Source organism: Erythranthe guttata, chromosome 2, assembly GCF_056151865.1.
Source record: "Erythranthe guttata isolate IM_541 chromosome 2, IM_541, whole genome shotgun sequence".
Lineage (NCBI taxonomy): Eukaryota > Viridiplantae > Streptophyta > Magnoliopsida > Lamiales > Phrymaceae > Erythranthe > Erythranthe guttata.
The window spans coordinates 4,700,731-4,723,220 of NC_142534.1; the positions used below are offsets into that span (position 1 = coordinate 4,700,731).

A 22,490-nucleotide genomic window follows, 5' to 3' on the forward strand; every position below is an offset into this window, starting at 1 on the left:
TCCCTACAAATTTAATCCGGAGTTACAAATTTCATGACGTAGTAGCACTTAACTGCAGGCTTCGACTGTAGTAGTGAACTTGAGTAGTGTTGAATCTTACCAACCAAACATCTTACGAATTCCTACTATATAAGAACTTATTGTGTGATTTTACACAGTTTAACGAAAAATATTCGATTTCATTGTTGGTCTAAAAGTTTTCTTCTCTTGGACTTATTATCTTTTATAATTTTCATTCATGGTCTTTTCCTTAATTGTTTGTTCGTCGATCACTATTTATGCAATTATTTTATTTCTTCCATAGTAGCTTAAGAGATTAGAGATGTTACAAACAATGTTGTCATGATCGAATCGACCATAAAATCGGACGACTGTTTGGGTCCCTATTCGCTGGGGTCGAATCGGTTCAACTAGATGTTTTATTTTTATTTTTTCATTTTTTTGTTATTTAATTAATTTTAATGTTTTAAAAATACTATTTCCTTTATAATTTTTAAATCTTCCGACTACTCTTTTCACTTTTATGCACTCCTTCAATTTTTCCACTTTTTATTTATCTATTTTCTTACAAATTAATCAAGCATCTCTCTTATATCCCCGTTTTTTCCATTATTTCTTCTCGAGATATCCATCACCTCTATTCGATCACCCATGACCAGATCAGCCACCCACAACAAACTCCATGAAAGTTCGCTTAGATTCGGCTACAAATAACTAATTCCATGGTGATTTGAGTTGTTTTGGCTGAAAGTTGGAGTTCCTTGACTACTTTGTCGGTTTCTAGGTTTTACCCAATCGAACTGGGTTTCGATCATCGAGCCCAAATTTTATTTTTGCCAAGTTAATAGGTCAGATCGGAGCACCACATTGTCAGTTCACGTTTGAACCGGTATGACCGACCAGTCCAATCCGATTCTGACAACATTGATTACAAGCCGTCTACGATGGACAATTCAACTACTTGATTAGGTAAACACCATCTAACATTTCAACCAAATTTCACAAATTAATGATTATTAACTTATCAATTATTTAAATATTTTGCAAAATTAATAAGATCTTACACTGATTCGTGGAGTTTGTCGTCGAGACTGTAATTCCAATTCTATTGCATCATTTAGAACATTTCGTCCATTTCGTGACGGATAATTTTTAATTAAAATGCCAAAAAAATAATACTCTTTAAATTATTAGTATTAAATTACTAATGTACACAACACTTTTACAACTCCAACAATACTACTACATCAATCTTCTTTTTTCTTTCAACAATTTACATCATGCATTACCATATAAACTTTAAAAGTACATATAAATACTAATACAACATTGAATGGTGAGGTGGTTAAAATTCTTCAAATTTTACATTTAAGAATCAATAGGTAAATATTTTTAGTAGGCTCATAAAAAAAAAAATAGATAAGATACACATTAAAAAGGGCAAATTACAATTATCCTCTGAGATATGCTCAAATTACGAAAACTCCTTTTATATTGGATAATTACCTCTGTTACATAGACACGGCAATTTGGTGGAGTATCCGCGTGTCGGAAATGTTTTGGACACGAAATGCGCGGACACCCTTCAGATACTTCATTGGGTCGTGTCTGTAATTTCCCAAAAGTTGGACACGCATATGGCATATCTGAATTGGACGTACGTATCAGTATAAAAAAAAACTTTTTATTTTATCAAGAAAAGCCTAAACCCAACTAAAAAAACCCTATTTTATTATTTTTTCTCACATCTTATTATTCTAAGCCAGAAGTTCACAGGTTGTATTTATTTGAATAACTTAATAAAAATTATAAGTAAACCGTAATATTAATAATAAAAATAAATTTTAAAAATTATAAAATGCACCCTATATTTTTTAATACTTATACATATCCCCACGTTCTCGTGTCCTGCTTTTATTGATAAAATGTTTCCCCGCGTTCGTACCTGCGTATCGTCGTGTCCCCGCACCCGTATCTATGTAACATAGATAATTACAAATACAATCACTCTCTCAACTATATATTGTCTTACACGTAAACCATTACAGTGTCAAATTTACCTATACTGAATGAGGGATTTTTCTCGTAACGCAATACGTAGTTGAAGGGGGGTTTCTTCGTACTTTGAGTTTACCTCAGGGGTTGGCCGTAATTTTCCCAATTAAAAAACACATCTTTGGGCAGTAAGAGGTGGACACAAAAGACTAAAGGTAGAAATGACTAAAAAAGACAGCCTTAAAACCATGTTGCCATTGTTCTTTACTTGGCCATAAACCTTGTTATATATATGTCCTATACTTTCCCTTCACTTATCAATATTCTTTTCCTTAGCTTCTCCATTCTTTCTTCCATTTTCAACATTTTCTTTTTTAATTATCTTAATTTTCATGCATTATAAAACTTATCTTTTCTCCTTTCCAAAAATGTTTCTCTATAAATATTAGTAGCAACCGAAGACGAATATATAGAAAAAAATGGCAGGTGGAGAATCGGGCCGCTCGTTCGAGTATACCCCCACTTGGGTTGTGGCACTCGTTTGCTTCGTCATTGTTTTCATCTCCGTTTTTGCCGAGCGTGCTCTTCATAAACTCGGAAGGGTATTTAATTTAATCATCACAAAAAAAAAGCCTTTAATTATAAAATGCAATTAATTGTTGTCTAAACTAACTCTAGTTTTTCTCTCGATTTTTCTGATTAGTGCTTCAAGCATAAGAACCAGGACGCGCTATTCGAAGCGTTGCAGAAACTAAAAGAAGGTCTCTTACCGAAATTCTCTTTTCGTCTTATGCTAATATAATCATTAACTTATTAATTAATCTCTTGTAATTAATTAACTTAAATTTTTTCGATCTTGAATTATTCAGAGCTGATGCTGTTGGGATTTATATCGCTTCTGTTAACGGTATTTCAAGGTCTAATAAGCAATATATGCATACCTAATCATCTAGCCAATATCATGCTCCCATGCAAAATGGAAACTCTTCAACATCTAACTGCAAACAACGGAAGACGACTTTTAGCTGAAGTAGTTTCGGACAAGTGCTCCGAGGTATACACGAACCAACGCAAATTAATTTAAAAAAAAAAATCGTAATTTTTTTTTTGAAACCCTTTATTTATTTATTACAGGGACATGTGCCGTTTCTATCTTTAGAAGCATTGCATCAGCTGCACATTTTCATTTTCGTTTTAGCGGTCGTTTACGTTGTCTTTTGTGCATCAACCATGGTTCTTGGAGGACTCAAGGTATGTTTGTTCTATGCCTTGAAGAAACACTAATTACTCAACCATGGTTAAGTGTATAATATTTGGTATAATTGTAAGCCGTAATTTTATGGTCGTAGATACGGGAATGGAGACACTGGGAGCGCTCGATTAGAAACGAAGCATCAAGACATCACAGAGGTAAAAAAAAAAAAAAGAAAAAAGAAAAAAATGATTCTTTTCTTTCTTCATTTTCTTGTTTTTGAGTTAAAAAGATTAATTTTTGGTTTTTACGTAAATAATTTGAAATTGCGGTGGTGCGTAGTGCATGCTCCTCATTTACACTTACAAGAATTCATGGGGCGAACGGGAAGATATTGGAGAAAATTTCGTGTAGTGAGTTGGATGGTGAGTTTTATTATCTATATAGTTCAACTCGGTAAGAAATTCATATTCTTGAATCTTAATGTAATAACAATCTTCCGGTTCTTAAAAATGTAGGCGGCGTTCTTCAAACAGTTTTACGGGTCGGTGACTAGGTCCGACTACACAGCCCTGCGCTTGGGATTTATACGTGTAAAATTCCCCGCTATCGACTCTATTGCCAACAAAAATAAAAAAATTGAAACTGGTAAATATTCGTTTGTCTCTTGTGCAGGAACATTGTCCTAGCAACCCGGATTACGATTTCTACAAGTACCTGATGAGGACATTGGAGCAAGATTTCAAGAAAATCATAGGAATAAGGTGAAAACAGAGTAAATTACAAGTATATATATACATATACATATGCATATACATATATATACGTATGCTGACCGTCGCGACTGATACTTGAACAGCTGGTACTTGTGGATGTTCGTCGTAATCTTCTTGCTAATGAACATCGCAGGTACTATAATTAATATTTTTAAGACTTCTCCAATGTTTAACTCTATATAACACTTATAGGCCGAAAATATTGCAGGATGGCATGCATATTTTTGGATGTCCTTCTTACCACTTATAGTAAGTTAGCTTTAAATTCCAACCTCTCTCTCTCTGATATGCCTCTCTCTCTCTCTCTCTCTCTCTCTCTCTCTCTCTCTCTCTCTAACGTATGCCGTTGGGAAATGATTTCAGCTACTACTAATCGTGGGAGCAAAACTGGAGCATATAATAACTCAACTAGCGAAAGATGCAGCAGAAAGAAGTGGGGATGTCGAAGGAATACCAGTTAGGCTTTCCGATGAACTCTTTTGGTTTCATCGCCCGACGCTCGTTCTCTACTTGATCCACTTCATTTTGTTCCAAAACTCGTTCGAGATTGCGTTCTTCTTCTGGATTTGGGTCAGTCACAATCATATACATATAACGTATATATATATAAATACTCAATTATATAAAAATTCAATGTTTTTACTGTCGACAGACCACGTATGGCTTCAAATCTTGCATCATGGAAGGCTTGAATTTCATTATTCCGAGACTTGTAATCGGGTATCCACTAAACACCACCTTCTTCAAAACCGATTTTTTTTTTTTTTAATTTTTTAATTTTTTAATTTTTATCACTAAATTATTTTGGCATGCAGGGTAATTGTGCAAGTTCTTTGCAGTTACAGCACTTTACCTTTATATGCTTTGGTCACACAGGTAAACTAAGAGCTACCTACACAAAAGACTTCGGTTTATTTTTTTTCTTTTTTCGTCGTCGTCGAAACAACGTAAAAAACGGCTAATTTTATTCTGCAAAAATACATAATCAATTTGTTTTCAAAATTGCAGATGGGGAGTATGTTTAAGCAAACTGTTTTCGATGAGTTCACACACGATCTGATTCTAACATGGGCTAAAGATAGGAAATTTGCTTCCTCCGAAGCCAATGAAAGTATGAGCAAACTTACAACAGAACCGACGAACCCCGTTTGCCTCTCTCAACAACCAGTGTCTGAAATCGAACTTTCTTGTCCGAACAAATCCTAATATTCAATATTCAAAAGAATTTACATTTTAAGAGAGATCTAAACTAAGTCAAAGCTACGATAAAGAAGGCAATTTGAGAAGAATTATGATAATGTTTTTCGAAGGGTAATGATCATCACATATAAGTATATTATTATTTATTTTCATAATAATAATAGAAAAAAAACCGACGAACAATAAAAAAAATAAGCTCGACCTCATCAAATAGAAAAAAAGCTCGAGTTCTGATAAATCCTGTCGAGCCAACTCAACCCATTTACACCGCTATTTGCACCAATCCACACGTTTGAACTATTTTGTGAAGTGTAAAAAATTACAACGGATACACATATAACTTTTACTTCCATATTCAAAGCATTTAATTTACAGTAAGAGATATAAAAATGGATATATAATCAAACCTATAATGACAAAAAAAAAAAAAAAGACAACCTTAAATACCGAGTTTCTCGTGTAGGAAAGCTTCAGTGAGTGGGGGCAGGGGATTTGCCGTTGGCTTCTGCCTTCTTAAGAGCATTTATGAATCTCTTTGCGTAAACGGTGAAAGCAACTATAGTTATTATTGCACCAACGCACGAAGCGGCGTTGTAAATGATCTCCACTGTAGTTAGTTGCCGGTTCTTGTACTTTACGTCTGCTAATGTTCTCATTAGCCGACCCCTGATTATTAAAATAATAATAAATCAAGTTAAGAGAGAGAGAGAGAGAGAGACGGTTTTAGGGAGAGAGAGAGAGTGAGGGGGGCTCACATGTAGATGTAAATGAGAGCTTCGGGAACCATAGCTGCTACGGAGCCACATAAATAGGGCCAAAATCGCATACTTGTGACAACGATTACGTAATTGAATATTGTGTAAGGAAACGGAGAAATCCGAAAAACTGCGACTACTTTAAATTGATGGAACCAGGTTCCTTCTCCGGCCAATCGAATCATGTCTGCTCTTTCAGGCCATCTCTTCAACCATTGCTGTTGGTCGGGCCATAAACAAAATTAGAAAAAAAAAAACAAAAAAAAAAGCAGTGTTGTTTATTGCATTCGGCACCCCTGTATTTTCTCTAATTGCTAAAAAAACTCCCCGTGTTATTTTATTAACGAAACCCCCCCTATAATTCAATTTATTTTTAGAAAAATGCTCTCTAAATGCTCACTATTTGGGGGTTAATGTGCAAATAAAAAGCATTATAAAGGGTTTCTTGCTAATATTAATAAATGCGATAAACTCAGAAAAAGAAAAAATGGAAGTTGCTGATTTTCTTACATGAATGCGATCACGGAAGAGTAAACCGATGAAGTACGGGAGGACCATTCCGATGGTCATTCCGACCATGATAATGACAAAACCGAGTCCATAACCGAAAATCATGCCAGCTAGCCACATTGAAGGACTAGAAGGTAATAAAATAACCGGGAGCAATGCGAGAGAAGCTACTAGTACAAGCGAGAGTACCACCGGACCAAATGCAGTCGCCTCCCATTCCAATAGCGGATATAGACACTAATCACAGCCCAACACAAAGTAACACGTGAAAAATTACTTTCCGATTAATCGTAATAAAAAAAAAAATCGGAATAGCAAAATGGAGAAAAAAAAAATATATATGTATATATACCTTCTCTGCAAGAAAGGGCACGCCCCATTTGACGAATACGAAGAGAACGAGTATGGTGATGAAAGACCATACTATGACCTTGATCCACCGTTTAAGAGTCCACTTTTTTTCGTTTCTTGGAGATTCTAAATTAGTATTTGCTGCTTCATCTTCTTCTTCGGGTATTTCGGTTTCGTTTGGTATAATCAGTTGCACGTACTCGCTGCCTTTTCCTGACTCGGTGGAATCTAGCATCTTCACCGAGTTGCCAGATGTCTGCCAAATGATGAAGAAAAAAGATGCATCGGGATTTGTAACGCATATCATTTTATCGAACTTTCCATATCACATTTTCCACCGAAATCTAGGAAATATACTAAATCAAATCTTTGGTTCACGAGTTCGGAAATCGAGAAGGAAAGCCCCTTTAGGAGGGTTGGTTTCACCATTTGATACATAAGTTAACGGCAAGTGAAATCCCTAGATATACACGAAGAAAACATCGAAACTAATCCTTCTTCTCCAAGCAACATACTTCAAAAATCATAGCAAATAATCGAAGTATAGATACGAGTTACGAGGTTATAGGCTTCGTGGTGTAGTTACTATGCATTCAATACTGGATTATCTTAAGGCCTAAATATACACCAAGAACACTTTCAACTACGTGTTTCACAAATCACAATTGAAAAAAAATAACACCAGCACAAAAAAACCTAATAAGAACTAAATTAATTTCCTTGCATACAAGATTCAAGAAAGATTCCATTTTTTATTTTATTTATTTATTATTTTATTATTTTGTTTTTGAATTTCTCCAGGGCATCAAAACAAGAAAAGGGGCTCTAATTCATTAACCCAGTTCTGAATTAGCAATACCCCCAATCTACACAGACAACTAATAGGGATTCAGTCAACGCGCGCGCGCACAGAGAGAGAGAGAGAGAGAGAGAGAGAGAGAGAGAGAGAGAGATCTTCTTACAACACAATTAAGCAATAAATCAGAAGAAAAATACAGTTTAAAAGTACACAATGATTTTTCGAGATAGTGACTTACTCAGAGAAAATGGGAGATCGCTGGATTGCTGCCCAGTTTTTTTTTTTTTTTTTTTTTTTTTTTCTGGGTATATTTGTTGAGACGATATTTTGCTGGGTTTTTATTGGTACATAGTATATACCTTTTTTCTGTCGTAATAAGACAGACGATCAAAATTGATGGTTTTTTTTTTTGTTTTTGGGTTATGGTTAAGGTGGAGCCTTGTGGTGGAGCGTGACGTCACTTTCTTGCTTCCCATTATAATAAAAGAAATACTCTGCCAGAATCAAGATGCGTTGTCATTTGAGTTGGATTCTCTAATATTAAAGTTTGATTTATTTTCTTCTAATAAAAATTAAGGCTTTTTTTTTTTTTTTTTCTTTTTTGGAATTCAGATCGGATGGTTGAGTTTGTTATCAACTTAATATATATATATATGAAAGATATATATATATTAACTCGAAGTTGTATAAATTATAAAAGATACTACCTCCTACTCTTGACATTAATAACTTCCACATGATGAGTTTTCCTATTTTTTCTCCAATTTCATTCTATGTGTCCACTTGATTGGTTGACATAATTTATGAAAAAACATGTCATCATTAGGTTGTATTAACACTCTAAAACTACTTGTCATAGCCATTTCTTTTAGTTTTAATTATTTCCATATTTCAATTTTATTTAGGGTTAATTACAACTTGCACCCTTGAACTATCACTAGTGTCGCATATACCTAATGTACTATGAAATGCCATAAAATGGCTCTTCACGTTACCCAACGTTAGAGAATCTGTCACTTTCCACTAGGGTTGGGACTGAGTTAGTTTTTATCCACCAACCGACTTATTACCGACCATATTTTTAGACGAATAATCAATTTTTAACCGACCAATTGGATCGGGTCGAAAATTTGAACCAATCAATCTATAATGGGATCGGTTGGTGGTTTTTAATATTATCAAAAGTGGGTTGACCAACAATTGCGGTCATCCCAATATACTTTAAAATTTTATTAAAAATATAAAAAAAGGTCGTGTTTGCTTAAGCGGTTATTGAAATTATAAAAAAATAGTATTTTAAATTTTAAAAACAATCAACAAAGGAAAAAAGTTTGACATAAATCTTCCACCAATTTCTTTATACCCAAGCTTAAATAAAAAACCCACAAAACTCCACTAAATCTCTTGTGCATGTTTCAAATTACTTTGAATTTCTTAATTATATGTTTTCGTTAAATTGTTATTAATTATTTTGAACTGATAAATGATGATTGCACCGTGGCATTGATGCAGAATGTGGATATTTTTACTCCAAATTTTGATTTTTTTTAAGTGAACCAGGTGGCAGGTATAAACCATCAAACGACCCATTCCGAAACCAATATTCGGTTGCCAACCATCAATCGACCCACAAAGGTTGGGTTGGCAATGGTTTTCAAATTTAAGCAAAAATGATTTGACGGATGTGCCAGTTTTTGGGCTGGTAATCGACCGACCCAACCCAATCACATCCCTACTTTCCACAGTTGACCGACCATTGAATTGACCTTGGGATGTTTTTGGACAAAAATACCCATGTAGTGGTGTATAAAAGGATATACCTCATTCTTACTCTTTTTTACTAAAAAAATTGCACCCCAAATTTTTGAAAAAAGAAACTTACATTCTCAAAATTCTTTATAGTTTCTTTTTAAAGTTTCGGCATTTTACAGTTTCGTTTCCCAGCCTAAAATCTTAGCTGTATTCTTTTAAATTATTGATTTTTTTTTGCTGTATTATTCCCTAATTTTAGTTGTATTCTTCTGATTTTTTTAATTTATTTTCTGGATTTTTTTTTAATTTTACAATTTTATTCAAAGCCTAAAATCTCAATTTAAAATGTCTTCTGCTATTTCAAAATCTTTCGATTTCATTCAATCGCAGTGGAGAAGATAAAAGGGAAGAAGGGAAATTTTCTTACTTTTCTTCCGGTGTTCAAATAATTAACAAGCTACAAACTCACAAAATGGCCAAGGGTAAAAAAACTTTGCTATAGAAATTAACGGTGTTAAAGATGTGAGAGTTGAGTTGTAACATGAGGGGCCATTTTGTCGCATTTCGTAGTATGAGGGGTATATACGACACTGGTGATAGTACAGGAGTGCAAATTGTATTTAACTCTTTTATTTATGGACAATTACTAGAGGTCCCTTTATATTAGATTTTATGTGAACAAATTCAAGTCATAAGTCCCAAATTTTCATTATTTAATTGCAAACAATAAAATTTCGGGTATTTTCTTTTATTTCTCACCTATTTAACAGAATGTATAATATATTGTACACATTTTCTATTAAAAAACCAACAGTTAATCAGATGAGGTTTTTGGGTAATTACAAATAGGTGCATGATGATGTTTTTCGTTAAAAGTTCAGGGATATTTCATAATTTACCCTAACTGAAAAGAGAAAAGACTACACATTTTACTATTTTAGTAAATGAATTGCGGCTACACGCAATTTCCATATTCAACCACAACTTTCTTAGTCTCCCGCCTCAACAAAAGAATATTTAAAAAAAAAAAAAATTTTGGGCTGAACAAAATTGTTAGAAAATAAATAAAATAAAATCGGCCAAACCGTACCCCAGATGGTTACATCGGGTAATAATTGAATGATACACATTTTTGGAATAATTACTGAGTAACAGCACAATTACCGTCAGCATATATGTATCTTTTTCCTCTTACAGAAAAAAAGAAAAATGAAAAGTGAGAAAATATATTAGAGAAGATTTTAACTTGTCTTTTATTTCTTGAACCGTGCTTTGTATTTATACAGACGCATGAAGAAATCCTAACTTAAGAAGAGTCCTACAACTACACAACCCACTGTATCTCACAACTCTTCTTAACATATACTACGTAATATATATATATATATATATATATATATATATATATATATATATATATATATATATATATATATATCAATACTCCCCCTCAAGTCGGCGCATGGAGATTTCGGATACTCGACTTGTGAAGTAAGTGATCGAACTGTTGTTTACCCAGTCCATTTGTCAAGATATCCGCCAATTGTTCACGAGTTCGAACATGAGAAGTAGATATTGTGCCTCGTTGAATCTCATTTCTAACAGAATGACAATCAATTTCAATGTGTTTCGTCCTTTCGTGAAAATCAGGATTAGCAGCAATATGCAACGCAGCCTTGCTATCACAATATAATCTCACCGGTTTATCGTGCACCACACCAAGAAAATGCAACAGCTCTTTTAACCACTTCAACTCAAAACATGTGGTCTCCATCGATCTATACTCCGCTTCGGCAGATTAGCGAGATACAGTGTGTTGCTTCTTGGTTTTCCAAGCAACGGGCGAGGTTCCCAGCATTACAAAGTAACCCGTTAGCGAGCGACGAGTGAGTGGAAAACTTGCCCAATCAGAATCACAATACGCATACAATCCCAAGTCGTTGTCGGAGCGCAGAAAAATACCTTGCCCGGGGTTTCCTTTTAAGTACCGGACGACCCGTAATGCAGCATCCCAATGATCCACTCTCGGGGTTTGCATAAATTGAGCCAATACATGTACACAATAACTAAGTTCAGGTCTCGTGATTGTCAAGTATATTAACCTTCCCACGAGTCGTCGATATTTCTCCGGATCATTCATGAACGGCTCTTTTGACAAAGCTAATCTATGGTTTTGTTCAATCGGAACAGACACGGGTTTACCGCCTAACAACCATGTTTCTTTGACAATGTCCAAAGAATATTTACGTTGGCACAAAAAAATTCCTTTCAATCCACGACTCACTTCTTTATCGAGAAAGTAATTGAGGACATCAAGATCTTTCATATGAAAGCAACGACCAAGGTATTCTTTGAGATTTGACACTGCTGTAGATTTGTTGCATGCAACGATCAATTCATCAACGTAGACCAATACGCTCAAGGGAGAAACTCCCTTACACCAAGTGAAAAGGGAATAATCTGAATATGACTGAGAAAAACCGTAATTCTTCAAAGTGGTCGCCAACTTCGTGAACCAACATCTCGGAGCCTGCCGCAATCCGTAGAGAGATTTTTTCAGTTTACAAACCTTGGTTTGATCCTTAGAGGAAAAACCAGGGGGCAATCTCATATAAACCTCTTCATGCAAGTCCCCATGTAAAAATGCATTATTTACATCCATCTGATGAAGTTCTCAATTTTTCGCAGCAGCAATAGCCAAAAATGTTCTCACTGTCACCATCTTCGCTACCGGGGCGAATGTCTCGTTGTAGTCTATCCCTTCTCGCTCATTATTTCCCAGAATCACCAGGCGAGCCTTGTGTCTTTCAATTGTTCCATCGGATTTGTATTTGATCTTATACACCCATTTGGACCCTATGGCTTTCTTCCCTGGTGGTAGACGTTCCAATGCCCATGTTTCATTATCCTCCAACGCTTGTATCTCTCTTTTTGCATAGCCTCTCGCCATTTTTCATCTTTTATCGCACAAATGCTTAGGCTCAATTCATGGATCAATTCTAGCCAAAAGAGCTCGATGGCGCCCAGAAAAATTAGCACAAGTCACATAATTCACTATGGGATAAGGAGTAATACCTGAGGATCCCGTCGAGGAGTTGGGTGCAGTGTGCGTGGGGGTTTGTAAGAATTGTGCACTGTAAGTAACATAATCCCTTAATAGAACATAAGACTTGGCTTGGCGGTGTCCCCTACCAAGATTCTCTGTTGGCCACGGTTCTTCCAAAACTTCATTTTCGACGCCATCTTGACGATCTGTTACCTCAACCTCACAGGTATTGTTTTCGCTCCCCCTAGCTTCTACAACATCAAACTCCGATATCCCAACATCATCATCAACTCCTACAATCTCGGCGGATCTAGGGTGTTTGTCGGAAGCACGTTCCAAATCCGCTTCAAAAGGAAATACATTTTCTGAGAATACGACATCGCGCGAGACAAAATATTCACCAGTTTCAACATCATATACTCGCCAACCCTTTTTACCAAAAGGATATCCCACGAAAACACATTTCCTACTTCGTTCGCCGAATTTATCTTTGTCTCGCCCTATGTAATGTGCATAGCAAAGACAACCAAAAACCCGAAAGTATTCATATTGCGGTCCCTTTCCAAACAGAATCTCATATGGTGTTTTGCCTCCAAGAAGTGCAGATGGTGTTCTATTTATCAAAAAACTAGCAGTTAGAACACACTCACCCCAAAACTTTATCGGCAAAGTTGCTTGAAACCTCAACGCTCGTGCAACATTTAAAATATGCTGATGTTTTCTCTCCACCCGACCATTCTGTTGTGGTGTCCCCACACATGAAGTTTGATGCAAAATTCCATGGGTTTTAAAATATGATGATAAACACATGAATTCTGTCCCATTATCACTACGAACCATTCTGACTTGTTTGTTAAATTGTCGTTCTACCATCACACAAAAGTTTTTAATAGTTTGTCCGACTTCATTCTTCTCAAGCAATAAACAAACCCACACTGCCATTGAAAAATCGTCAACAATTGTCAGAAAATAATGAGCACCACAAGACGCAGGTACTCTATAACCACCCCACAAATCACAATGAATCAAAGCAAAACAATCATCAGCTTTATTATCACTTTTGAAAAATACTTCACGAGTTTGTTTAGCACGAAAACAAATATCACATGGTTCGTGTGTCTCACTATTACTACTTTTAATTCTATTCTTAATACCAGAAATAAATGACAATATTTGATTAGAAGGATGTCCCAATCGTCTATGCCACAACTCATGCTCACTTAATCCAACGACTTTATTCACTCGTACTGGTGCAAATCCTCGGATATGGTAAACCCCACTGCACTCCTCACCCACTCCAATCAGGGTCCTCGAAGTCCGGTCCTGTATCACGCATAAATTATCAGCGAAAGTGACTATGCAATTTAATTCTTTCAACAACTTAGCTACATATATAAGAGTGCAATTCAAATTTGGAATAAACAGAACATCTTGCAAATAACCGCGGGCTCCCAAAGACAAGTTTCCCTCTCTCGATGCAAGGGTATTCTCAAAACCCACTGTATCTCACAACTCTTCTTAACATATACTACGACTCTTCTTAACATATACTACGTAATATATATATACATATATATATATATATATATATATATATATATATATATATATATATATATATATATATATATATATATATATATATATATATATATATATCAATAAAAACAAAAAGTTCTTTATTAGCACACAAGGAAACTAAATTAATAAAAGAAGTTCTTCCCATACTTCAACGTACAACGGTCTCAAAGTTATATAAGCCATTGTCTGAAAAATTGTTTCACTAAGCAAATTAAAACTCACAATACTATAAAAAAATAATAAAAAAATAAAAAAATGTACGATAGGGGAGCTTCGTTCGAGATAGAGGAGGCCGCGGCGGATGACAGGCGGCCAGCGGCCCTGCCGCGTCGGGAGCTCAACGAGATGGAGAGGAGTTAGCTGCTCCGGCCGGTGGAGCATAAGACGACGACGAAGAAGCGTAATACTATCTTTCTCTGGATGATCGGCGCCATTTTGGTCGCCGGCTTAGCCACCGCATTGATCAGCTCAATGGTAAAGAATCTGCCGCGCCACCGCCACCGCCACCAACCTCCCCTCCCGCCGGATAATTACACGCTGGCTTTGAACAAGGCACTCAACGCCCAGCGCTGTAAGTCACGAAGTATTTTTTGACTATTAATTTTGTGATTTTTCAGAAGCTGTGAAATAATGTTACGTAATTATTTAACCCATAATTTTTAATATTTAATCTGTTGGCATAATTCATTAATTTATTTTAGCCCATAATTTTTACTGGGCCCAAATATTTAATAAAAGTAAGCCCATAATGTATTACCCAGCCCATATTTGTTACTAGCCCATAATTTCTGTTATGTTAATTAACCCAAATTATAGATTCCACCCAATTCCACTTTTCCCCCTTTATTATTATTAATCTATGATTAGTTAGTTGGTCGTTAATCTGTGAATAAATCTTGTTCCACGCATTCACATCAACTTTGTTCAACACGCGCCCTTCCTCATCTCCAGCTTCCAGTTCGTCTTCCTATTACGTATTATTACAACCTATGTTTAGTAATTTATGTATAGGATTTATCATTTTTTTAGATTTGTACTATAGTCGCATCTATGTTCATATGACGTTTTTATTCTTTGCATTTAGTGAGTAGCACTTTTGTGTTGGTTGGTTATTAGTGTTTAAATCTTTGTTACCGTTGAACTCTGTACTTTTCACACTTTCAACAGATTAATGCTAATTATTTTTCTATGGAATTTAATTTTCTTAAATCTTTGGCTAGATTTGCATAAATCGAATGGGGGTATTAATGACAATGTATATGGTTTGAGTTAGCAATTTTGGCTAGTAATTTGTTGAAATTTTGGCTAGTAATTTTGGCTAATAATTTGCATTAATTGTTGGCCAATTTACAGCTGGAAGATTACCGGAGGATGACAACGTGTCATGGCGAGGAGACTCGTGCCTGAAAGATGGTTCGAGTTTGTCGGAAGATCTGTCCGGCGGCTATTACGATGCCGGGGATGCAATCAAGTTCAACTTCCCTCAATCATTCGCCATGACTTTGCTTAGTTGGACTGTGGTTGAGTACAGTGCGAAATACGAGGCTGCTGGAGAACTCAACCACGTCAAGGAAACCATTAAATGGGGAACTGATTACTTGCTCAAGACCTTTAACAATTCAGCTGATACTATCGACCGAGTCGTAACTCAGGTAATACATCGACTTTGTGTACTGACTTAATTTCATTCTTGTTGTTTTTTTTTCCTCGCTGCCTTTCGTTTAAACAAATTGAATTATAGTGTTACGTATATCAATTTCAACCTACGTAGAGATGAAACGACTTGTAAAAAACGTGGAATTATGCTCTAGGTAATACATCGACTTAGTGTACTGACTAAATTTCATTTTTTTTTTCTCGCTGCCTTTCGTTTAAACAAATTGAATTCCAATTTTACGTATATTAATTTCAATCTACGTAGAGATGAAACGACTTGAAAAAAACGTGGAATTATGCTTGGTTTGACAGTTTATAGAATTTTTGTTTGTATGTAAAAATAAATAGACGGATCATATGTAATGCACTACAACATTTATGGCTTTATGCGACGGACTAAAACTGTCAGAAATAGTAGAAAAACCGTCGGGAACATTATGCTTGACGGTTTTCAACCGTCTAGAAAAAGGCCGTCGTATATACTTCTACGTGTAAAAATACCATCAGGAAAAAACTTTAACGACGCTTTAAGAACCATCGTAAATGCTCATACATATTTTAAAAACCGTCAAGAATACATTATCCACCGTTGAAAACCGTCGGGAAATCTGGTACATTTTTTTCAATATTTTGTTCGAATTAATAATGAAACCTATACAACAATTTAACCAAATGACAAATATTAATATATTTTCCCAACACAAATATAACAGATGCCAAATATAAACACAAATATTAAAAAACTTTATGAAATCTATCTTTAAAACATGAACTCTTCCTTTCCAAAAGTATACCAAACTTTACAAAATATATCTTCAAAACAACACTTGAACTTGAAGTATTAATACTTATAACAAAAACAACAAATTAAAAACAAATAACTTTGAAATTAATTAGATTTGGCTGATTAGTGGCATGCATATCCTTGCTTCGATGTACCATATAGTGTCTTCCTGAACAATTAAAAAAACAAGTTATTTCTTAATGATCAAATTGTCTACGTGTTTTTTTCATTTGGATAACTAAAAAACATCAAATTGTATTATAACTACTACCTTAATGGTCTGCAGTGATACTTTAACTTCACATCAACCATCAACTTTTCCAAATACTCCTCACACTCCTTGAAAATAATTATCCAAATTGATTGTTGAATTCGCGCATCAGTTTCTTGGACTTGAGGCCTGCTAGACTAATTGTTTAAGCTTTCCCTACAAATGATATAAATAGTTAGAAGGTGATTATTGAAAACAAAGATTATCAAAATATAAATAATAAATAACACACAATAAATTTAGAAGTCTTCTTATCCAATGTTCTCTTGGCAAAACCAACATGTGTCGCCATCCAAAAGTCATAGTATGTAGGATCTTCACCGTTTTCCATTTGCATCTGAAAAAGCGATTTAAAAAATTAAACAACACAATTTCTTTGCTTCAGCAAATATGCATCCTTATAGATGAAACAACTCAATTCATTTTAGAGCTAAACATTAGCTAAACTTAGTGATGAAGAGTGGGAAGTTAGATCACCTCATTCCTCACGACAGCATAACTCTTTTTTTCAGTTCTATGCGGCACTTTTTGGTTACCTCTGTTCGAAGCATTTTTTAGACTCATTTCCTACATAGAAAATAAGTAAATTACATTAAGTAAGTTCAGTACAATTTCCAATTGTAATTCCAGAAATATAAAAGGAAAACATATACAATTATCAAACCTTTACACTACTAGAACTCCAATAATGAACTAAAGTAGGCCATTAGTCTTTTTCCACAAGGTCAGGACAATTAGCCAATCGGTCGACATCCGTCTCCTGCATAGATTAATAAGATTTTTTTACCTCCGATTTCCAATTCTTCCACATTACGCCCAACTTCTTTAAGAACTGATGTTTAAAATTATCTTCAAGAGAGAAGTTTGCCTATAATCAAATATTAAAAAAACAAATAAGGTGTTGATGACTAACCAAAGAGAGAATGTAAGATAATGTACTTAGAGTAGAAAGATTACCTTGTACTCCAACCAAGTTATTTCCTTGCTATATTTGCCAATTTTCCTCCAATCTGTAACCGTAAGAGGAAATCGACTGCCATTCTTTGCTACACAGCCCATTTGGCTCGAGAGTTTTGCTGCATTCTCTCATATGGCTTGATTAGGGTCATTAATCTGAACCTCAAATTTTTCATTACCCCATGACGTGAGCATTTTTGTTCTACCTCGACCCTTTTTTGTTGTTTTCTCACTCATTCCTAAATATTTGAAAGTTATAAAATATTGAATTTTTTGTGAAAAATATAACATTATAACTAAAATAAGTAATATTTTACCAGGTGGCGTCGATGAAGCCTCATCTGCGTCACTATCAGACTCCATAAATTCAGCATCACCATTAAGTGGAATATGAGAATGAGGTGATGATGGCCTTTCTTGCGAGCCCGAAATCCGAAAGCTTCGCACGAAACTTCTGCAGAGATTCAAGAATGTCACTAACTACACGAATCAAACTCACTAATGATACACTATATTCAAAAAAATTGAAGTACTTTTAAACGTACCGAATTAATTAGAATATTGGAAGCCTTTAAATCGCGGTAAATTATGTTGGCATTTAAACTATGCAAGAACGTCAATCCTCTCGCAATATCAATCGCTATCTGCATTCTTGTACACCATGCCATCGGCTGTACTCCTCCTATACAGACGAAAGCAAATCAATTCCTATTTCCACACCACTTTTCGATTTTTCGATATTTCGATCTAAAAAAAAAAACATACTCTTGAACAAGTGATTCTCCAAGCTTCCTTTAGGCATGAATTCATAAACAAGCATTCTGTTTTTAGATTCCGAACAATACCCGATCAGCTTAACCAAGTTCTCATGTTGAAGCTGACCTAAGCATTTAACCTCAGTCTGCAAAATTCGACAAAGGCAAAAAAATAAGCTAAATTCTCCATCTCCCTGTGAGACAGATTTGCGTTGGCGCTTTCCACGATTCATAGCTTGTGTGAACGAAATAGATTTCTTAAGAACATTTTTTACGAATTAGAATTCATAGCAGAAACAAAATAATCAAAATTCATGTTTTTAAAGCTTATAAAATTCATGTGCAGAAAATCTAAAACCCCAAAATTCTTGAATCATCTGATGAAGACCTTATTCAGAGAATTAATCATCAAATATGCAAAAATAATCAGCACGAAACCAAACACTTGAGTTGAAAACTAAAAAGCGATTTTTTCTTGGTAATCAGGCCAAAATTTAAGGATAAAGCGATAATATATTTGTATGAATGATGAAGTTTATAGACTAAGGTTGCTAACTATTTTAACTCTTCCATTAGATAGAGAAAAATCTTACTCGGAATGGGTTAACTGCCTTATCTTTGATAACAATTAACAGCCTTATCATTGACAATGGTTCTACATCAATGCTAGCTCACCTGTATGAAATTAAAAGAACCAGATATTAGATTAAGTTCAACACATTTTGAAAAGAAGCAATAATCCCCTTTTTTCTATTCATTAAATTCTGACATTTAGTGCACAAACACTCTATTTCATCACCTAAACTCCCATTCCTATATGCAAACTTAAGAAAGGCGTTGACACCATTTATGTACTCGGACTGGAGTCGGTTTCAAATTTTAATCCAACTTTTATCCATGATATGCAAGTTGTAAAATAAATTTCAGTATATATGTTAGTTGATTTTCCATTTGATTCTCACCATTTTTCAAAACCTCGAAAGATGACTTGAGTTGATTCTTGATATCCTTGAGTTGATTCTGAAAAACTATTTTAACCTCGTTGATATCGAAAAATAACTGCAAAATTTGTAATCAAAATGTTAGAAAGTGGACAATCTAACTATTAAAAAAAAACAATATAAACTGATTCAATTGTGATTTATTTGGTCATATATATAACTATGCTTTAATTTCTACCTCTAAATATCTAATGGTTCTACAGCAGTACCATATGAATAAATTAAATATAATCATATGCTGGCAGATTGTACAATTAAATATCAGCATTAGAATTAAAAACTTATTTAGAGATTTATATATAATTTGACTTATTAGTATAAATTCAAAAGTATTTTCACTACAGTTTTTTTGATTTTTATGAACCATATGAATTCCATAGCTAATTTGTAGAAAACCCACAATATCAAAACCCAATCAGGCCAAAAAATAACACCAAGCGTAATTAGAAGAGATGTATATGTAATTTTGTCATAACCTAATTCCAATTTATGCCTCGAATTCGTAATGGTAGCGTTAGTGGCGCGTCGGAAGCGGTTGTGCGACGGTGGAAGCGGATGTGCGACGGTGGAAGCGGATGTGCGTCGGTGGAAGCGATTGTGCGTCGCCGGCAGCACTCTCGGCACGGTGGTAAAGGTCGCAGTGCGGTGGCAGCAATCGCGGGCAGTTGAAGCTGGACGGTGGAGGTGTTGTAGCACCGGCGGTGGTACTGCTGAAAAAGCCCTAATTGCGTTGTTTAGAGCTGGAGAGTAAATTTTATTTTTTTATGTTTTATAATATAAGATTGTATTGTTTAATTTAAATCGTTTAATTAGCCGTTTTATAAAACATTAAACAGGTAATCTTAAGTAGCAATTTTATTTTATCAAAAAGAAAAAGTAGCAATTTTATAAAACTTTATGTGACGCTTATAATTCGTCGAGATTGGGTTAAAAAGTGTCAAGATAACCAATATATTTGACGGTTATTATGCGTCAAGAATCTTATAAAACTGTCAAGAATACATTTTTTTACGACGGTTATGAAACCGTCTGGTAAAAATTGCGTCGTAAAAGCCCCAAAATGTTGTAGTGATGTATGAGGGTTTGTTGTTGGCAGGTGGGAAGAGGGGGCTTCCCAAGTGGTACCGATCCCAACGACCACTCGTGTTGGATGCGACCTGAAGATATTGATTACGAGAGACCTGTGACGGAATGTAACAGGTGCTCTGATCTAGCAGCGGAGATGGCTGCAGCTCTAGCATCTGCTTCGATTGTGTTCAAGGACAGTGTTACGTATTCGCATCAGCTGATCCGTGGTGTAGAGACGGTATTTCAGTTTTCGAGGGAGCGACGCGGTCTTTACAGCATTGAGAATCAGGCAGCCAATTTTTATAACTCCACAAGCTATTGGGACGAGTTCGTGTGGGGTGCCACATGGCTTTACTACGCTACGGGGAACATCTCGTACCTCGAGCTAGCGAACGCCCCGGCTCTCGCCACACGTGCCGGGGCCTTTGAGAGGCGCCTGTGCGACAGAGTTTTTAGCTGGGATAACAAGCTCCCAGGAGCTCAAGTAAATTTTATTTATTTATTTATTTTTATTTTTATTTTATATTTTTTTTTCCGCTTAGTAGTTAATAATAAACACTAATCCAATTTTGTTTTTTTCTTTTGATTTTATATATAGGTGCTTTTGACTTGTCTACGGATATTTTTTAGCCCAGGATATCCGTACGAGGAGATTCTGAACGAATTTCACAAGCAGGTGGAGTTGAGCATGTGCTCATTCCTACCAAACCACACCTCGTTCAATCGAACACGAGGTACATGTGTGAATACTATTATTATTATTTTTTGGATTAAGTGCATTTTGCCCCTATACTTTAGCCTGTTTTGCACTTTGCCCCCTATACTTTGGTCTGTTTTGAACTTTACCCCCATACATTGGTCTGTTTTGCACTTTGCCCCCTATACTTTAGCCTGTTTGCACTTTGCCCCCTATACTTTGGCCTATTTTGCACTTTGCCCCTATACTTTGTCATATTTTGCACTTTGACCCCTATACTTGGTATGTTTTGCATTTTTTCCCCTATACATTGACCGCCAATTCACAAAGTTTTTAGAAGAAAGAAAAAGACAAAAAAAAAAAAAAAAAAAAAAGGAAAACGAGAAAAGAAAGGGCTGCCATCGTCTTCTTCAGTTCTTCCTCCAGGCAGCCGAACAGGGGAGCGGAGGCTTTCTCCGGCGAGTAGGAGACAAATGAGAATCTTACACCCAATTCACCCGCGGCCCATTCATTCACCGCCGAATCCAAACCCGCTTCAAGAGACCCGCACCCGCGACCTCGTCGCCTTCCCCACCGCCGCCACAGCCAAGAAACACGCCACACGGCCCCTTCATCTCCCGATGGGCCCCTCATGCCGGCGTCAAAACCCTCACCGCCGGCGAATTCCTCAGCAAATACCCCCACGTCCCGTCAGAAGAAACCCTATCAACCCTTAATAAGGGTCCCTTATATTTTTACATGATCTGGTTCATTTCTTAAGTATTCGACTGACATAGTTATTTGGAAACTTAAACAGGTGGGATGATTGATTTGAGCCAAGGACAACCTCGAAATCTGCAATACGTGCTCAATGCTGCATTTCTCGCCCATTACTTGAGCGCTTCTGACACAGGTGGCTGGTACTGCGGCCCGGATTTCTACACCCGGGACGCTCTTCGCCAATTCGCCGAGAAGCAGGTACCAAATCGAATTATTTTTAATTCCTAAAATTCATGCATCCAATTTTAAGTAACGTATCTATTTCATCTTTCAGATCGGCTATATACTCGGCGCAAACCCGAGAAATATGGTGGGCTTCGGGGATCATTACCCGAAGCACGTCCACCACAGAGGGCCTTCAATCCCCAACGACAATATCAAGTACAGCTGCAAGGGCGGTTGGAGGTGGCGAAACTCAAAGAAGTCGAACCCGAATACGATCGTGGGGGCGATGGTTGCTGGCCCCTACAAGCACGATGGCTTTGAGGACTTACGAGAAAATTACAATTATACAGAGCCCGCGATAACCGGGAATGCGGGCCTGGTGGCTGCCCCCCTAGTTGCTCTTTCCGGCAAAGAAAGCTC

At 35.9% G+C, this 22,490-nt stretch overlaps 4 protein-coding genes across 9 annotated transcripts; 2 read left to right on the top strand and 2 right to left on the bottom strand.

The window, feature by feature from the left end:
• Positions 1 to 2,376: 2,376 nt before the first annotated feature.
• MLO13 (Seven transmembrane MLO family protein) lies at positions 2,377 to 5,305 on the top strand. Its single transcript, XM_012986930.2, has 14 exons — positions 2,377 to 2,597; positions 2,699 to 2,756; positions 2,865 to 3,049; positions 3,130 to 3,246; positions 3,345 to 3,405; positions 3,530 to 3,612; positions 3,706 to 3,780; positions 3,863 to 3,951; positions 4,047 to 4,096; positions 4,172 to 4,212; positions 4,327 to 4,533; positions 4,616 to 4,683; positions 4,779 to 4,839; positions 4,972 to 5,305. Exons 1-14 carry the CDS (start codon positions 2,475 to 2,477, stop codon positions 5,167 to 5,169), a joined length of 1,416 nt encoding a protein of 471 aa, XP_012842384.1. The 5' UTR covers positions 2,377 to 2,474; the 3' UTR covers positions 5,170 to 5,305.
• A 43-nt stretch (positions 5,306 to 5,348) lies between these two features.
• On the bottom strand, positions 5,349 to 8,207 carry LOC105962615 (uncharacterized). Its single transcript, XM_012986931.2, has 5 exons — positions 7,817 to 8,207; positions 6,781 to 7,035; positions 6,429 to 6,665; positions 5,919 to 6,136; positions 5,349 to 5,829 (listed from the first exon to the last, which is right to left on the bottom strand). Exons 2-5 carry the CDS (start codon positions 7,012 to 7,014, stop codon positions 5,634 to 5,636), a joined length of 885 nt encoding a protein of 294 aa, XP_012842385.1. The 5' UTR covers positions 7,015 to 7,035; positions 7,817 to 8,207; the 3' UTR covers positions 5,349 to 5,633.
• A 6,005-nt stretch (positions 8,208 to 14,212) lies between these two features.
• Positions 14,213 to 22,148, top strand: LOC105962595 (endoglucanase 9). The gene is made up of 6 exons (XM_012986909.2): positions 14,213 to 14,275; positions 14,318 to 14,528; positions 15,311 to 15,609; positions 20,478 to 20,933; positions 21,048 to 21,183; positions 21,943 to 22,148. Exons 1-6 carry the CDS (start codon positions 14,213 to 14,215, stop codon positions 22,131 to 22,133), a joined length of 1,356 nt encoding a protein of 451 aa, XP_012842363.2. The 3' UTR covers positions 22,134 to 22,148.
• On the bottom strand, positions 16,373 to 20,169 carry LOC105962616 (putative serine/threonine-protein kinase PBL3). 6 transcript variants are annotated; one of them, XM_088825764.1, is made up of 12 exons: positions 19,858 to 20,169; positions 19,343 to 19,439; positions 18,974 to 19,055; positions 18,391 to 18,526; positions 18,171 to 18,307; positions 17,943 to 18,079; positions 17,626 to 17,864; positions 17,333 to 17,536; positions 17,146 to 17,235; positions 16,901 to 17,005; positions 16,669 to 16,824; positions 16,373 to 16,566 (listed from the first exon to the last, which is right to left on the bottom strand). In XM_088825764.1, the coding sequence occupies exons 3-6, from the start codon at positions 19,022 to 19,024 to the stop codon at positions 18,005 to 18,007; spliced, it is 399 nt and encodes a 132-aa protein (XP_088681890.1). In that variant the 5' UTR covers positions 19,025 to 19,055; positions 19,343 to 19,439; positions 19,858 to 20,169; the 3' UTR covers positions 16,373 to 16,566; positions 16,669 to 16,824; positions 16,901 to 17,005; positions 17,146 to 17,235; positions 17,333 to 17,536; positions 17,626 to 17,864; positions 17,943 to 18,004. The 6 variants fall into 6 exon arrangements, with proteins under 6 accessions (XP_088681890.1, XP_088681885.1, XP_088681904.1 ...); XM_088825759.1 differs by having other exon boundaries at positions 16,669 to 17,005; positions 19,858 to 20,147; XM_088825778.1 differs by lacking the exon at positions 19,343 to 19,439 and having other exon boundaries at positions 19,858 to 20,137.
• Positions 22,149 to 22,490: the final 342 nt, after the last annotated feature.

Excerpts from the sequence above, each read along its gene's own strand:
- MLO13 (XM_012986930.2), top strand. The coding sequence starts at position 2,475 with ATGGCAGGTGGAGAATCGGGCCGCTCGTTCGAGTATACCCCCACTTGG. Across the intron at positions 2,598-2,698 it reads CTCTTCATAAACTCGGAAGG|TGCTTCAAGCATAAGAACCA; the intron begins GTATTTAATTTA and ends TTTTCTGATTAG. Across the intron at positions 3,613-3,705 it reads TTCGTGTAGTGAGTTGGATG|GCGGCGTTCTTCAAACAGTT; the intron begins GTGAGTTTTATT and ends TTAAAAATGTAG.
- LOC105962615 (XM_012986931.2), bottom strand. The coding sequence starts at position 7,014 with ATGCTAGATTCCACCGAGTCAGGAAAAGGCAGCGAGTACGTGCAACTG. Across the intron at positions 6,666-6,780 it reads TGCCCTTTCTTGCAGAGAAG|TGTCTATATCCGCTATTGGA; the intron begins GTATATATACAT and ends GGCTGTGATTAG. Across the intron at positions 5,830-5,918 it reads GCTCTCATTTACATCTACAT|GGGTCGGCTAATGAGAACAT; the intron begins GTGAGCCCCCCT and ends TTTAATAATCAG.
- LOC105962595 (XM_012986909.2), top strand. The coding sequence starts at position 14,213 with ATGTACGATAGGGGAGCTTCGTTCGAGATAGAGGAGGCCGCGGCGGAT. Across the intron at positions 15,610-20,477 it reads TCGACCGAGTCGTAACTCAG|GTGGGAAGAGGGGGCTTCCC; the intron begins GTAATACATCGA and ends TGTTGTTGGCAG. Across the intron at positions 20,934-21,047 it reads ACAAGCTCCCAGGAGCTCAA|GTGCTTTTGACTTGTCTACG; the intron begins GTAAATTTTATT and ends TTTTATATATAG.
- LOC105962616 (XM_088825764.1), bottom strand. The coding sequence starts at position 19,024 with ATGATAAGGCTGTTAATTGTTATCAAAGATAAGGCAGTTAACCCATTC. Across the intron at positions 18,527-18,973 it reads AGGCAGTTAACCCATTCCGA|ACTGAGGTTAAATGCTTAGG; the intron begins GTAAGATTTTTC and ends CGAATTTTGCAG. Across the intron at positions 18,308-18,390 it reads GGAGAATCACTTGTTCAAGA|GAGGAGTACAGCCGATGGCA; the intron begins GTATGTTTTTTT and ends TCGTCTGTATAG.